Below are 15,410 nucleotides of genomic sequence, written 5' to 3' on the forward strand. Positions count from 1 at the left end.
AAAAAAAAAAAAAAAAAAAGGAACCAGAAACAAAAACAAACACACACACACACACAAAGGGATATCCAGGTTAACATTAAGTTAATATGCACAAAATGGCCATACTGGTTTTTGTTTTTGTTTTTCTTTGTCTGTGTTGAGTCTTTGTGCCTACAGGCAGGCTTTCAATAGTTGAGTTGAGCTAGGGCTACTCTTCTTTGCGGTGCGGTGGCTTCTCTTGTTGCGGAGCACAGGCTCTAGGCGCACGGGCTTCAGTAGTTGTGGCATGCGGGCTCAGTAGTTGTGGCACACGGGCTTAGTTGCTCTGCAGCATGTGGGATCTTCCCAGACTAGGGCTCGAACCTATGTCCCCTGCATTGGCAGGCAGATTCTTAACCACTGCATCACCAGAGAAGTCCCGCCATACTGGTTTCTAAAACATTGAAATAATTCCACACTCACGAATTATAACTGTTGCCCCTTCCCCATTTCCCATAAGTCCCCACTGCTCAGCAACTAAAGGGAACCACGTGGCACAGCAGGGGACCTCTAGGACCAGATCCAGTGGTGAGGAATTCTTTCGGATTGGTCAGTACCCATGCCTGACCAGTCATTAAATGTTTAGAATGTGTCCCCTGGTGGTATGGATAATGTAAATCCCATTAAATACATCTATCCATTCATTTTGATATGTTAATATACAAGAGTTAGAGAATTTATGATTACAGTCAAAATAATTTACCTTGTCAGTTGGTAACAGAGGATAGAGATTAAAAGTAAGACACAACTTGGCAAATTCTGCTGTGCCGGTATCTTTCATGACTTCCATTCTCTTAGGGCAGAGTGTTCAAGAGGCTTTGATGTCATTTAGACCTGACAAGCACTGGATAGAAGCATCACTTTGGACAAGGCACTTTAATCTGTCCAAGCCCAGTGACCCCCATATGTAAATTGCTGATGTGCAATTTAAAGATGGCGACACATTCCTAGTACAGTGCCTGACACACCAAGCAGATGCTCAAACGTGGTAGCAGTCATTATCTCAGCTACTGAGCAATATTTTTGGTAATAGTAATGATCTCCTTGTTGATTAACTCATGCCTTAATTTACTTGTCCTTTCTGATGTATTTCAAATTGTTGGTTTAATCCTTTCTTCTTAAAACTTCTCTTTTCTTGACCTTATGACACAAGATTTTCTTGGTTTCCTTCCTAACACTCTGACTGCTCCTTCTCATTCTCTTTTGCAGAATCCTCCTCCTTCACTGACTCATCCCTTTGGGTTTCATCCTCAACTTCCTCTCTTCTCATTCTATACAGTATCCCAAAGTGGGCTCATTCCTACCCAGGGATTCAAGCTATATACTGACAAATCCCAAATTCATTATCTTGAAATACTTCTCTTCTGATCTCCAGACTCATCAATGCAATTGGCTCTAAGACATGTCCACACTCAATATGTCAAAACATAAATACACCATTATTATCCCTCCAAAGCTACTCCTCTGACATTGTCCTCCATGTTCCCACCATCCATCGGTGAGCCAAGCAAGAAGCCTGAGTCATCCACTACTCCTCCACATCTACCTCATGTCCAAACTCCCATTACATGGCAAGCAGGGTCCTTTACAACCTGATACATTTATGTCTTTCCTGCATCATCTCTTTCCACTTTCCATCGTGAATTTGAGCTCCAGCCACACTGAACTACTGGCAGTTCCTCAAATACTCTATGCTTTCTCTCATTTTTAGTCTTTGTTCAAGTTGCTTCTTTTGCATGGAATTCCTTAACCCCTTCTCCATCAGATTAATTCCTATTAACCCTTAAGACGTAGCTTAGAGATATCTCCTCCAGGAAGCCTCCCCTCACTCCCATATTTGGGTTAGACAGTCCTGGTGTGTGCTGTGACAGCCACTTCTGCATACCTCTGTCCCACCTGGGTGACACAATCCTATAATCTCTAAGCCTCTGTCCTGTACTAGTCTCTTCCTCTAAGCAGAGACTGAGGGGAGGGATCCGCAGAGCCTGGAATAGTCTGGCACATAATATAGTATGTGCTTAATAAATATTTGTTGAAGGAAGAGTAAAGGGACCTACTGGCAGCATCAATAAGCAGTCACAAAAGTAGAGCTGGTGATGTCAGCAAGAAGATAAGCATAAGATTTGGAAGCCAGGCTTTACCGTTCATCTTTCTGACAAAGCAGGAAAGCTCTGGGTTAAAGGATAGTTGACTCCATATCCGTACAATGTTCCCACAGTCAAGTGGCTGCAAAGAGACACACAGTTGTAATAGCCCATGTACAACTTCCTGTTGTTTACCCATGCTTGCCGGCAGATACAATTAGACTTAGGCAAACTGTGGATCTAGGAGTATCTGGATAGTGAACACACAGACAAAGCATTAATAGGGCCACTTTCTCTCAATTTGATTTATGAAATGCTACAGAAGAGAAGATGTCTGTGCCAAAATATTGGAGCATTTTCTTTTCTTTTATACTGGAGTATAGTTGATAAACAATGTTGTGTCAGTTTCAGGTGTACAGCAAAGAGATTCAGTTATACATATACATGTACATGTCTATTCTTTTCTCATTTAGGTTCTTACAGAATGTTGAGCAGAGTTCCCTGTGCTATACGGTAGGTCCTTGTTGGTTATCTAATACTGAAGCATTTTCATGTGGAAGAGATCGGCTTTTCTGCATGACACTTCCTCCCTGCCCCACACTCCCTATCCCACTCCTCCAGGGCAGGGGTAGAATTAGGACCAGTGGATGGAAGTTATGGAGAAGTAAAATTCAACTTGATATCAGAAAGAGTTCTCTAGTGGCAGCATGTCCAAAGGTGGAATGGGTGCTTTGTCAGTTAGTGAGCTGTTCAGAGGCTGAATGAGCAGTTAGTGGGGCTGCTAAAGAGGGAATTCACACATTTGATGGGTGTAGGAGGTATGGCCCTAGTTGACTTCCAATGTCCCTTCTACCTTAAAGTTCTATTTTCTAGCAAAGTAACAAAAGTAATGGTACCATTCTTTTAATTTAGAGAGTAAGCTGAAAGTGAATTCAAGCAGTCAGGTCCAAGAGATCTCCATCAACTCCAACACAGACATAGAGTGTAACATCCTGTGCCAATCCACTGGAGACCTTCGGTTGGCTGTTACTTGGTACTTCTCTGCCATGTCCACTAATGCACCCTGGCTGAGGATCCTGGAAATGGACCGAACCCACGTAGTAAAATATGGGGATGAATTTCAGACCGCACGGAGAAAACAAAAATTCCACGCCGAGAAAGTTTCCCAAGACTTGTTTCAGCTACACGTTCTGAATGTGGAAGACAGCAACCAGGGCAAATATCGCTGCACTGTGGAGGAATGGCTCTGGTCTACAAATGGCACTTGGCACAAGCTTGGAGAAAAGACGTCAGGTCTAACAGAATTGAAACTCAGGCCCACAGGTAAACCTTGCAAGTATATTCTCACACATCTTTCTGTAGAATTGCCATCTTCTCTTGGGCAGCTGTTCTATGGAGTGATTAGATGAAGGTAAAAATATGACCTATAGTCATAGGAATAGTGCCCACCTGCACAATGACTGCAGGACTGGATAGCCCACCAGAGCAGGTGGGGGTCCCTTTGAGTCAAGCTGAGATTTGGAGAAGCTTAGATGGGAGCAAGATCCCTTTGATTGGTTTGCTTCTCAGCCTGGCAGGCTGGTCTATGCAGCGACCCAGGGTATCGTATCTCCAGCTCTCTGTAAAACAAGCTGTGTCACTCCGGTGGGGCTCTACTGTAATTTGGCAGAAAGAGAGTAATACAAAGCATATTTCTCCCACTGTGAACAGAAACTGTCCAACTCTATAGGGATGTATGGAGAGACTGCTGTTCAACATTTGGCTGCCTAAACATAAGGCAAATAGAAATAGTCAACTGCTGCAATGGCTTTACTGAGGGCATCTCCTCCTCCTCTGGAGATCTTTAAAAATGAAATATTGGGCTTCCCTGGGGGCGCAGTGGTTGAGAGTCCGCCTGCCGACGCAGGGGACGCGGGTTCGTGCCCCGGTCCGGGAAGATCCCACATGCCGCGGAGCGGCTGGGACCGTAGGGGGACTTCCCTGGCAGTCCAGTGGTTAAGACTCCACGCTTCCAACACAGGGGGCGTGGGTCTGATCCCTGGCTGGGGAACTAAGATCCCATATGCTGTGCGGTGCAGCCAAAAAATAAAAAACAGAAAAAATAAACAATAGGAAAAATAAAACAGAATATGTAAGCCATAATATATAATTACATTAAACATAAATTGTCTAAATACGCAAAAAAAAAAAAAAAAAGAAGAACTAGAAGTTCCATTCATTTGCATTAGTCTAAGAGTGCCGTGGTCTAAATGTGGGCAGGGTTGATTAGATCTGTCAGCATTAGTTAGGTCACCTGCAATGTTGATTAAAATTAAATGAACATCACAGCTAAGGTTTGAGAGCTGGCCGAGATCCAAAAGCACAATGCAAATACGTTAATCTAGTTTGGCACTGAAAATTCTATTTTCAATGTAACATCAAAAAATAAGATTATAATGAACATTGCTATGTGTTAGGCAATTAGGAATCCAAAGATAAATAAGGCAGAACCTTAAGGAGCTCACAGTCGATTGGGAGCGGCAGGGGCAAAATAGCAGCTGAGCGCGAGGGTCTCTTCCTGCCGCTCTGGCCGCCCTTCTCCATGCCCTTCCTCTCCCTGCTCAATGCAGGTGTTCATCAGGGACACATGAGCCCATTTTTCTTCTTACTCTCTGTGCCTTTCAAAACCTCTTAAATACCACCTTGGTGGTACCAACTACCACCTTCAGTGAAACAGCTCTAAGATTTTATGCTTAGCCCCCATCTCCTGAGCTCCAGGCCTTTCTACCCATCTGCTTGTTGCACATTTCTACTTGGCTGACCCAGAGAGCCTCACACTCAGCATATCCCAAATCATCCTTATGTCCCAAATCATCATGATGGCGTTTATCATCTTGGCCATCCCACAAGGCTCATGGCCACTCCATTCTCCATCTGGGTGGCTGGCATCCATTTCTCCCAGTTGTCCAAGCTGAATCTTGACACCCCTTTAAGAAGTGCGCACCATTTCTTAGCTCAAGCCAGCGCTTCCCATTCAGAAATGTGGGACCAGTGCTGTTCAATCTTTTAGTCTATCAAGAAATGCCTAAGATCTTTTTTTGGTGACATCACTCATTTTGGAATGTCCATAATGAATTCAAATTCTTTTAAAATACTACAGATGTCAAATAAAACATATTTGTGGGCTGTGTGTGGCTGGCTGGGAGTAGCTAGCTGTGTACCCTGGTGTAGGAAGCAAGTTAAGGAGGAGGCCCCAGGGAAAGACACTGAGAAGGATTCGTTAGAATTGTAGGAGGGACACTTTCTCTGAAATCAAAAGAGGAGAGGATATCAGAAGAAAATGGATTTCAGTGACAGAAACTGCAGAGAGGACAAAAAAGACTGGAAGGTCTCTTGAGCTGGGAAATCGGGCCTTTTCTGGGGACCTTGGCCAGAGCATAGTGATGAGATTGGAAAGCTGAAGGCAATAAAGTAGGGAGTAATTTGAGGTGAGGAAGCAGAGGCAGTACCATGTAAACTAATATTTCCCATGCTTCTCTATAAAGGGAAAGAGAGAGTAAAGATGGAAGGTAAAAAAGAAGCTAGGATCAGACCAAGATGTTCTTTTAAAGATAGATCAATAAATATGTTTGTAGTAGAGTTGAAAATTTAGTGCATACTATAATTTATTTTATGGAAGGTAAAGCTAGGATCAGACCAAGATGTTCTTTTAAAGATAGATCAATAAATATGTTTGTAGTAGAGTTGAAAATTTAGTGCATACTATAATTTATTTTGTGTGTGATTACTCTAGCCTTCCAAGTCCTCACCTGTGAGTTAAAAGGGGAACATTTTAAAAAGGTAAATGTCAAAATCTGTTTAAAACTTAGTCTAATCCAATAATGTAAATAGTCTCCTTGAGTGATATTCTAACACGTGTATGAAAATGCTCAGTCTCTTGGGTAACCTCTTCTTTCCCTGCGCCTAATACCTGAGGTGATAACCGGTGTATGGGAGGAGGGTAATTTGCAAAAACAAAAAGGGGTAGTGATGGAACATGGGACTTGAGGGGCGGGCTGGAAGTTTCGAAGGACCTTTCTGGGAAGCAGAAGGGAGAGCTGAGCCGGGAGAAGTAAAAGCAGCAGAGGGCAGAACATCCGGCAAAGCTGGGTGGTTTTCAGTGTCAGGTCCAGCAGGCAAGAGGCAGACTGATGAAGGGAAGTGGCTGGTTTGATTCATAGCAGAGAATGTTCTGGCAAATATGGGAGAAGGTTAAGGGTCAAGGAAAAGTGTTAAAGATGAAGGACCTGATATCTAAAAATTATAAGATGGCATCTCTTCAACGAGAAGGAGACTTTTCAGACGAGGTGTCCAATCTAAGATCTGGGTTCTTCTCGAACTTACCGCCATTTTATTTCCTAGGAAGTAAGGTACGCATCTCCAAAGTGTCCGGGACAGAAAATGCCTCCGAGCACAGCGAGGTGGCCATCCGCTGCAGCCTGGAGAGTGCGGGCAGCCCAGCTTCCCTGTTCTCTGTGATGTGGTACTGGAACAGAGAAGATTCTGGAAGTAAAATGCTGGTGCACCTGCAGCATGACGGCTTGCTGGAGTATGGTGAAGAGGGGCTCAGGAGGCGCCTGCACTGTTACCGTTCATCCCCTGCAGACTTTGTCCTGACGATGCATCGAGTGGAGATGGAGGATGCTGGAATGTACTGGTGCAGGGTGGCAGAGTGGCAGCTACACGGTAACCCAAGCAAGTGGGTCAGCCAAGCATCAGACGAGTCACAGCATGTGGTGCTCACGGTGCTGCCTTCAGGTAACTAGCGGTTCATCTGCCATGGCTCGCGGTCAGGAGAATCTTTGTCTCCCCTCCTATGCTTTCCCACCCAGCTATGTTTTGCTTCTTTTCAGGCTGAAAACAACTTACAGATTCCCAAGAGAAAATGACTTCGCCATTTCTCTCAACAGTAACTCAGTTTGGGCAGACAAGGTTACATGAGGTTTTGGCATGGACGTTTAAATGTCAAGGGCATCTGACCTCCTCCCCCACTTTCCCTCTTAAACAAAAAAGCCATCAACATTTTATCCCTTTAAATAACCAAATAATGTTGGAAGCAGACATCCTTGCCTCTTGGCTAATTCTCCAATCTCAGAAGGCTGACCTGTGGTGGGAGTGAGATGAGCAATAGGGACATGGTGACTTTGTGTTTGATCTGGTTGAACCAAAATCAGCTATATCTCAATGCTCCCTGAGTCAAAATGAACCCAACAACAAAAAAAAAGCCTTTCTCAACGAATAAGTGGCAAGCTTCTTATTGATGTGTTCAACAAACTATTGGATTTTTTGGTCATGACAGTCATTGGGTGTGCCTCTCCTGATTGCACCTTGAAAGTCATCAAGGGAGGAAGTGTGTCCCATAGAACTTATTTACAGGCTCTGGCAAAAAGACAGCTGCTTGAAGACCATTGGCCAAAGGGTGACCCTTCTCCGTGTGGGAAGGTCAACTTATCCTGCTCAGTGCTCAGTTTTAGGAGGTGTGTAGAACAAGAGGTCGTGAAGGAGTAGAGGGCTTCCTTCCAGCCAGTGTGGTGCCAAGCATGTAATAGGCATTCATTAAGCAAAAATTCCTCCAGCCAGACCAGTAAATCTTCCCAGGTGATTAAGGAGCCAGTAGATGTTGTAGGCTGCTCATCCTCTGAGCCATTTCTTTCTGGTGGGGTTTAAGGATAACGCGAGAGGTGAGCTATAGGTTAAACTTACAGTGAGAGAGGGTCACTGGAGAGGCAGAGGTGTGGTCTTGGTGCCCCATCCCAGGAAGAGTAGAAAGGATCAATAAAGATAACATCCCTACAGCACCAGCTAGCTTTGGGGACAGTCTGTAGGAGGGAAAGAGGGCTACTGAGAACGATGGCACCTTCTCAGAGTTGGGACAGTTGTACCCCAGCCCCAGCAAGGCTTCTAGAGTGGAAGTCAGAGTTATCTTGTTAACTTGTTTGCTGGGGTGCATCATTCTCGTCCCCTGACTATTCTTCAGCAGGGTTCTTCTCCCAAGTCTGCAGGCAGAATTTATCTTCCTATCAGCTTTTCTTCCATTCCAACAATTATAGGAAGTCCCCACCCTGAGCACATTCCATACGTGTTTTCCCACTGGAATTCCTAGACTCTGTAGATTCAGCCGTTTATGCAGTAGAATAAATAGATAATAACTGTAAAAAGTGTATATTCTGTGGCTAAAAAGCACATCTCCTCTGAGACAGATGGGATCGTTCAAAGCATATATATACTGTTCATCTTTGTGGAATTCTTATAAAACAGGTGTAAAGTTTTTAAAAAGATCAACTCTGGAAAGAAAATGTTACAAACTGAATGGTCTTTGTATTCTTCACAACTGAAGGAGCTGGAAAGCCTGTGCCATGAGAACCTGAGGGTTTTCATTATAAGTACAGTTAAGTGTTCCCAAGTAAATCTTTATAATATAGCATCTCACTTCCTCTGCCTGGCTGTTCCTTTCTGGTAGTTGGGAAGACTGTGTGGGTGATGAAAAATCCCAGGGTTTGGAATCGGACAAGCCAAGTCTCAAATTGCAGCTCTATCACCTCCCTACTAGCTATGAAGTCATACCCTGGTTACTCAGCTTTCTCATAAAATGAGGATTATGGGGGGCCTATAAAAAGGAAGGCGCATGTTTTGGGAAAAGGAAAGTATATGCTAGATGATCAGAGAAACTGTGGTAGTATGGCAAGAGAGGAGGCTAGTGGGATGGAACGGGTACAGATGTCAAGTGGGTCTTTTGTATGGAGCTAGGGAAGATGAGCTTTCTCATGGAAGTTACAGAGTGTCATTGAACCAGTTCAGGCAGGAGAGTGACAGATTTGCATATTAGAAAGCTCTTCCTGGGAACCGTGTTAAAAATGAATTGAAAGGGAGGTAGGCACAGAGAAGGGAGAACTATTTGAAATTGATTGTAGGGACCCAGGTGAGACAAAATGAAGGCCTGAATTAAGGCAGTGCCTGTGAGGGCTGAGAGAAAGACAGGCATTCTGCATTCCGTATTAGGACATGGGGTCTTCAGGACTTAGAGACTGATTAGGTGTATGTGGATGGTGAACGAGCAGAAGAAGAGAATCGAGGATGAATACCAGGCTTCTGGCCTAAGGTGGATAGTGGGGACAGTTACTAAATGACGTAATGTAGGAGAAAGGACTAAAGGGGAAGATGAGGTCAATTTTGAATAAGTTGGACTGGAATTGAGTTTGGAGTACCGGTGAGTCATCGAGGGAGATCTGTCCAATAAACTTCAGGATTTCCAAATGAGATCTCTACCAGAGTTATAGATTAGAAATCATCAGCTTATGGCCTATAACGATGCCCAAGGATGGATCCCTGAGATACACTGCTATTTCTTGGGGGACTGCCGAAGAGGAACCTGTGAAGGAGAATGCAAGGAGTAGCCTAGAGGTAGAAGGAGAGCCAGGGTATGATGGCATCACAGACACCGACGGCAGGAGGGATCAAGAGTAGGGAGAGCCGACAGACTCGACTAGTGCAAAGAGGCCAACTAAGACCAAAATAGGAAAATATCCATTGGGTTTAACAATATAGGGCAGTTACAGAAAAATAGTGAGAAAAGTCAGACTGCAGGGAGAAAGTGGGCACATCAAATCCAGTTCATGCTTTCAAGAGCTTTGATGTAAAGGGAAAGAGATAAGATAAGAGCAAATGGCAAGAGGTGCAGTGAAGCTTTGCTTTGTTTTGTTTTGGTTTGTAGATGGTAGGGACTTGAGCACTGTTACATCTAGAGAGAAAAGAGCCAGTAGAGAGGAAGAAGAGGAAGATAAGAAGAGAATGGATATGACTGACGACAGTCCAACATCTTTTTTTTTTTTTTTTTTTTTTTTTTTTTGCGGTACGCGGGCCTCTCACTGTTGGGGCCTCTCCCGTTGCGGGGCACAGGCTCCGGACGCGCAGGCTCAGCGGCCATGGCTCACGGGCCCAGCCACTCCGTGGCATGTGGGACCCTCCCGGACCGGGGTACGAACCCGTGTCCCCTGCATTGGCAGGCGGACTCTCAACCACTGCGCCACCAGGGAAGCCCAGTCTGACATCTTGAGTGAACTTATACCACCTCCTGATTGGAATGCTCCTTCATGGTATCTGTCCCAGATCAACACCTACTAATCATTCACCGACCAACTTAACTGCCACTTACTCAGTGACTTACCTTATTTTCTTAGTCATCCCATCTGTTTAACATCCATCATCAGTGCCACACAATACCTTCTGAGAAGGCAAAGACTGAATGTCTTGTTCTCAGCACTAGCACAGTGCTTGGCACAGAAACGGTACTCAAATACTGAATCCGTGTAGCTGCCCTCCTGGTCAGGACCAGCCTGTGTATTAATAAAGTCCAGTTTAAATACAATAGGCTACCAATTCTCACTTCTCAAATGGTTTTCTACCACCTCTATTTGGCAATTCTGGGTTGGGTTAGTTTAGGACTACTTGATAGAACTGTGAAACATATGGCTCCTGTGAAGGCAGAAAAGTTGAGAGATATTTCCCTGGTGGAATGCACCTTGCATTTTTCCTCTCCATCATCTTTCCTTAGCTATGACTAAGCCAAAGCAGGGGCTACAGCTACTTGAGTCTTTTTGTATCTCATTCTAGAGAATTCTCTGTGATTAATAGGCAAGGTTATAAAGCTTTCTGGGGACTGGATTATTTGTAGTAGAATGGTATTTGTCACTATTTCCCAGCTTTTGGGGGGTAAGGATATATTTAGAAAGTGGATTCTCAAAGGACATATGCCCCTATCACACTGATGTTTCTGGAGAGAACATGCTATTTATCAACGCTACCCCGGTGCTTCCAACAAGGCCTGGCCCATAGCGCTAAGTTCAACAAATGCTTGATGAAAAATGAGCAAGCGACTCTTCAATGGAGTTGAAACTGATGCTGTAAGGGACTCACTTACTCCGGGATGCACTTGTATCAGGTTACCTAATCCTGCTCTCAGTTCTTGGCAGGAGCCACCCCTCCCACACCTGGCATGTCAGCTGCCCAAGTCTGGGGTTGGGGGTGCGTTGGTAGCCCCCTCATCATCCTCCACCTTTCTTCTTCTAAAGTCGGTATTTCTGGGGTAATATCAGAAAGGAATGCTCCTCGTGATGTGTTTGGCTGGGGGTAGAAGCAAGTTACAAACTAAACCTTGTGATGAAGTGTTCTCATTATACTTTTGGCTCTGCCTTACAGGCCTTGTACTTGGAGCACTGAGCACTTACTCAGATTGCTTCAAAATGCCAAACCTTAATGGTTTTGAATGTCACTAATGCTAATCCAGATACGGGTGAGAGGCAGATGGTGGGAATGGTGACTGTGGGATCCAGAGCAAACACCGCCCTCCCAGGAGAGGTAATTTAGAAGCACTGACAGTTTCTAGCTGTTGGCCAGTTCGGCACTGCGAAGGGCGCACTTTGTCGTCCTTGGATGGCAGATTGCTCTAAGCCCAGCCCCATTTAGATAGTCAAGCCCTCTGGCAGTCCCTTCACATGGAAGGTTAGAGTCTCAGTGGCAGAAAATCCAAGTGCCAGGTTTCTTTCCACCTTCTGTGTGCCGGCCCCCTCCCCCCAACATCACACCACCATCCTAGCAATGGTGACACATGGGTGCCGCGGACTCTTACCTCCCAGTTCTCTGCCTCTCATGACTGCAACAGGAAGCCAGAGTCTCCCAAGTAATCATTTGACTCTCAGCTGAATGTCACCCACCCACGCAGGGGACAGAGAGATCAGAGATTTAAGGGAGAGACGTGGGCTGTGGAAGGACATGGCCAAGTCTGCGGTCCTTGAGTGAGGAATCAGCAGGTTCAGCCCTCTTTTCTGCCTGGTCTCTTGGGAAAAAGTTGCCTATGATTTTCCTAACTTTCTTAGTAGCTTTCTAGCTGATATTTATTTCTTGCTGACTCAACAAATGTGCTAGGCACTGTTTAATGCTTTATTAAGCATTATCTCATCACAACTCTAGAAATTATTATCCTCGCTTGATTGACTAGGAAACTAATGATTAGAGAGAGAGGAAAAGTAATTTGTCCAAAGTCAATAGCAGTAAGTTGTAGAGCCAGGATTTGAACCCAGCTCTCTTTGAGACAGAGTAGGTGCTCAATTCCTACTCTGCACATGAGTGGTGTAAAGTAGCAAGGCCAGAACTCTTACCCAGTCCACAGCTCTATTCTCTTTCAGCATTTCAGTCTGTACCTCCTTCTTAACCATACGCTTTCCAATGTATTCAGGTAAGACCTGGGAGAAATATTGTAGTCAAGCAGGGCCTTGGAGAGAAGGGTCAGGTAGGATGTGGAGAGAGAATTCAAAATCTATCTTTATCACTGCCCACCCTTTCAAAAACAAAAACCAAACCTAGGGTGGAGAATATAAATGAGACCCGAGAAGAACCGGGCAACAAACCCCCATAGCTCCTTGCCAGCCCTGTTCAGAGCTGCCAGGCTAATGTTCAGTGATGGTCTTTACTCTGGGTAACATGATGGCAGCTACTCCTGGCTTCCTGTGTGCGCAAATCACTCATGCAATTGCCTCATTCTTTAGTCTCCATTGATGAGCTATGAACAAAGTGCTGCACAAGAGGAAAAGATGTGTAAGACATAGGCCCTCTCCTCCCGGAGTTTACGATGCAGGAGCTGGACACAGGTTTAGATTCTTTCTTGACCTCCCACAAAGAGATGTCCTTCAGTGTGCAAAATGTATCTGCAATGCCGAAAATGGAATTTTTGCAGCATGAGGTTGGTTGCAATGACCTCTAAACCTGTCATCTTCATCTCTAAGCGTCTGTAATCCCATGAATCCTACAGCTTAACCTCTGAAGAAGAAAGTGCTTAGGTCATTACAGTTTTCCAATAAAAGCACAGCTACTATTAGCATGAGATTTTTCAGAACAGCCCTGGTTTTGAATATCCTGTCATAAATAAATGTAGTCAGAAGACTACATTTAATAGTTGGTGTCTCTTTAAGCATATGTCTTTCTGCATCGAGAGACTAAATCCCTGTCCTTTGACTAGTAACCTGAGGCACTGCTTCCTGGAGCCTGTGGCATTGGCAGTTCTCTCGCCTTTGCTTCCCTGGCTGTGTGGCCAGGAACCCCTGGGGGGCTGCTGTTGCATGCTCTGTGTGTCCATGTGTGGATAGCACTTCCCCTCGGACTGCAGCTGCCGGATGCTTCAGCATGCCTTTATATAGTAGCCTTTGCCCATGTGGTTGCAGTGAATCCAGTTTAATTCAGATCAGCAAACGTTATCAGGCACATGTGCTAGGCACTGCAAGGACTATAGAAACAAAGGGCACTGTCAGACCTACTCAAGTAACTGTGATGACAAAGATGGTTAAAAGGGAATGAAAGAGGTCTAAACAAAGGCATGTGTGAGAAGAGGATAGAAAAAAGAGGAAAACTCTGCCTGAGGAGAGGTGGACGGCTGGAGTGATGGAGAGGGAGGCCAGTAGGACCTCGAGGATACGGTGCAGTGAGCACGCCAGGTAGAGGTGATGGTAAGAGCAAAGAGGGGAAAGGAGCTGAATGGGGGTGGGGGAGTGTGAGACCAGTTTGGAGATTCAGCAAGGGATGGTGCTTCTTACTTGTAGCTGCTGTTGTTTTATAAGGACAGTGCAGAGCGTGCGTGTGCGCGTGTGTGTGTGTGTGTGTGTGTGTGTCTGTGTGTCTGTGTCTGTGTCTCTGTGTGTTTTCAGAAGCAGCAGTGGGAATAACTCAGTTAAAAATTCAGGACCGGCAACAGAGTCGGGAACGAGGGTTGAATTATAGATATCTTTTCTGAGGAAAGAAGATTAAAGGAGAGGTTTTCTTTTTTGTTTTGTTTTTCTTCCTGGCTGTTGGTTTTAAGTAGGTCATGGGAACCTCTGGTGGTTGGAAATTGTTGGGTGAGGGGGAGTCAAGCTGGAACAGGCCATCCTGGAGCTCTCTTCTCCCAGCTCCCTTTCCTTTGCTCCTCGCATGTGATTTAAGGGGCACACTGCCATTTGGCCCCGTTATTCTTACATATATTTTCCTGTAACAATAAATCCCAGAAGTGTTTATAACCGATGAGTACAAATAAGCTGGAGACTAATTATTCTCTTTATTTTCTTCCTTTTTGTCGCAGAGCCCACGTTTCTTTCCAGGATCTGCTCGTCAGCACCTTTACTCTATTTCCTATTCATCTGCCCCTTCCTTATGCTCATCCTTCTGTTCATTTCCCTCCTCTGCCTGTACTGGAAGGCCAGGAAGTTGTCAACTCTGAGTCTAAGCATACAGAAAGAGAAGGCCCTCTGGGTGGACCTGAAAAGGGCTGGAAGCAGGACCACACACAGATTGGAAGAGGACGGTGAAGACAGTTGAATCCCGAGAGGCGCCTGCAGCCCTGTGGAAAGAGAGCGGACTTTGGAACTGGACTGACCAGGCGAGCAGTGCCCCCTGCCTCTGTCCTCCTCTGAGTCTGCGGCCTGGGGCGAGGTACCTAGGACTCAGAGGGGACATTTATTTAGCGCGTATGTGGTGTCAGAGAAAGAGTGCGGACTTTGGAACTGGACTGACCAGGAGAGCAGTGCCCCCTGCCTCTGTCCTCCTCTGAGTCTGCGGCCTGGGGCGAGGTACCTAGGACTCAGAGGGGACATTTATTTAGCGCGTATGTGGTGTCAGAAACCGTTAAGTGTTTCTTCGTGTGTCACCTCATCTACCAATTGCATCCCCCCCAGGAGCTAGGTGACTCTGTTGCACCGTCTTCCGCTTGCCACACCTCACGAGGCTTAGGCTCCGCATCCATAAGATCTGTAAGGAGAGGAGTACCTCCCTCACACAGCTGCTGGGGATTAAATGAGATCCCATGGCAGAGCCCAAGGCGATGCTTCCCTCTCTTACGTCACTGATTCCCTGGACAACACTCAGTGGTCCTACCACACTGGCTCCAGGTAATCTTTTGCCTCCAGATAAGACGCGTAGGAAAGGACCTGATGCCAGCAAGGAAAAGGGGTTGGGACTATGCCCTTCATTCACATCAAATCTGCCTCCCAATCAGACTGTGACTTCCTTCAAGGCAGAAATCCCATTTTCTCCTCTACTCCATCTCCATCCCATCTATAAATGCCACTGACGAGCAAGCTCTGCATAGTAGGTGCTTAATCAGTATTGGTTCTTTAGTGAAAGGATAAGGTATTTTGTAGCCTGACTTTCTTTCCTTTTTTTTTTTTTTCTTTCTTTTCTCCATAAGACTTATTAAGTCATTGCTAAGGAAAAACTTTTTTTTTTTTTTTTGTGGTACGCGGGCCTCTCACTGCTGTGGCCTCTCCCATA

General features: G+C 45.3%; 1 protein-coding gene across 1 annotated transcript in view; it reads left to right on the plus strand.

Annotated features, from left to right (window-relative positions):
- CD101 (CD101 molecule) overlaps positions 1-15,343 on the plus strand; it is a 34,830-nt gene extending 19,487 nt beyond the window's left edge. Inside the window, 4 exon segments of the mRNA XM_007461619.1 lie at positions 3,015-3,425; positions 6,483-6,878; positions 14,224-14,475; positions 14,623-15,343. Of these exon segments, the coding sequence (XP_007461681.1) occupies positions 3,015-3,425; positions 6,483-6,878; positions 14,224-14,459 (1,043 nt within the window). The 3' untranslated portion in view covers positions 14,460-14,475; positions 14,623-15,343.
- The last annotated feature ends 67 nt before the right edge of the window (positions 15,344-15,410 follow it).

Source organism: Lipotes vexillifer, unplaced genomic scaffold, assembly GCF_000442215.2.
Source record: "Lipotes vexillifer unplaced genomic scaffold, Lipotes_vexillifer_v1.1 scaffold858, whole genome shotgun sequence".
In the NCBI taxonomy this organism is placed as follows: domain Eukaryota; kingdom Metazoa; phylum Chordata; class Mammalia; order Artiodactyla; family Lipotidae; genus Lipotes; species Lipotes vexillifer.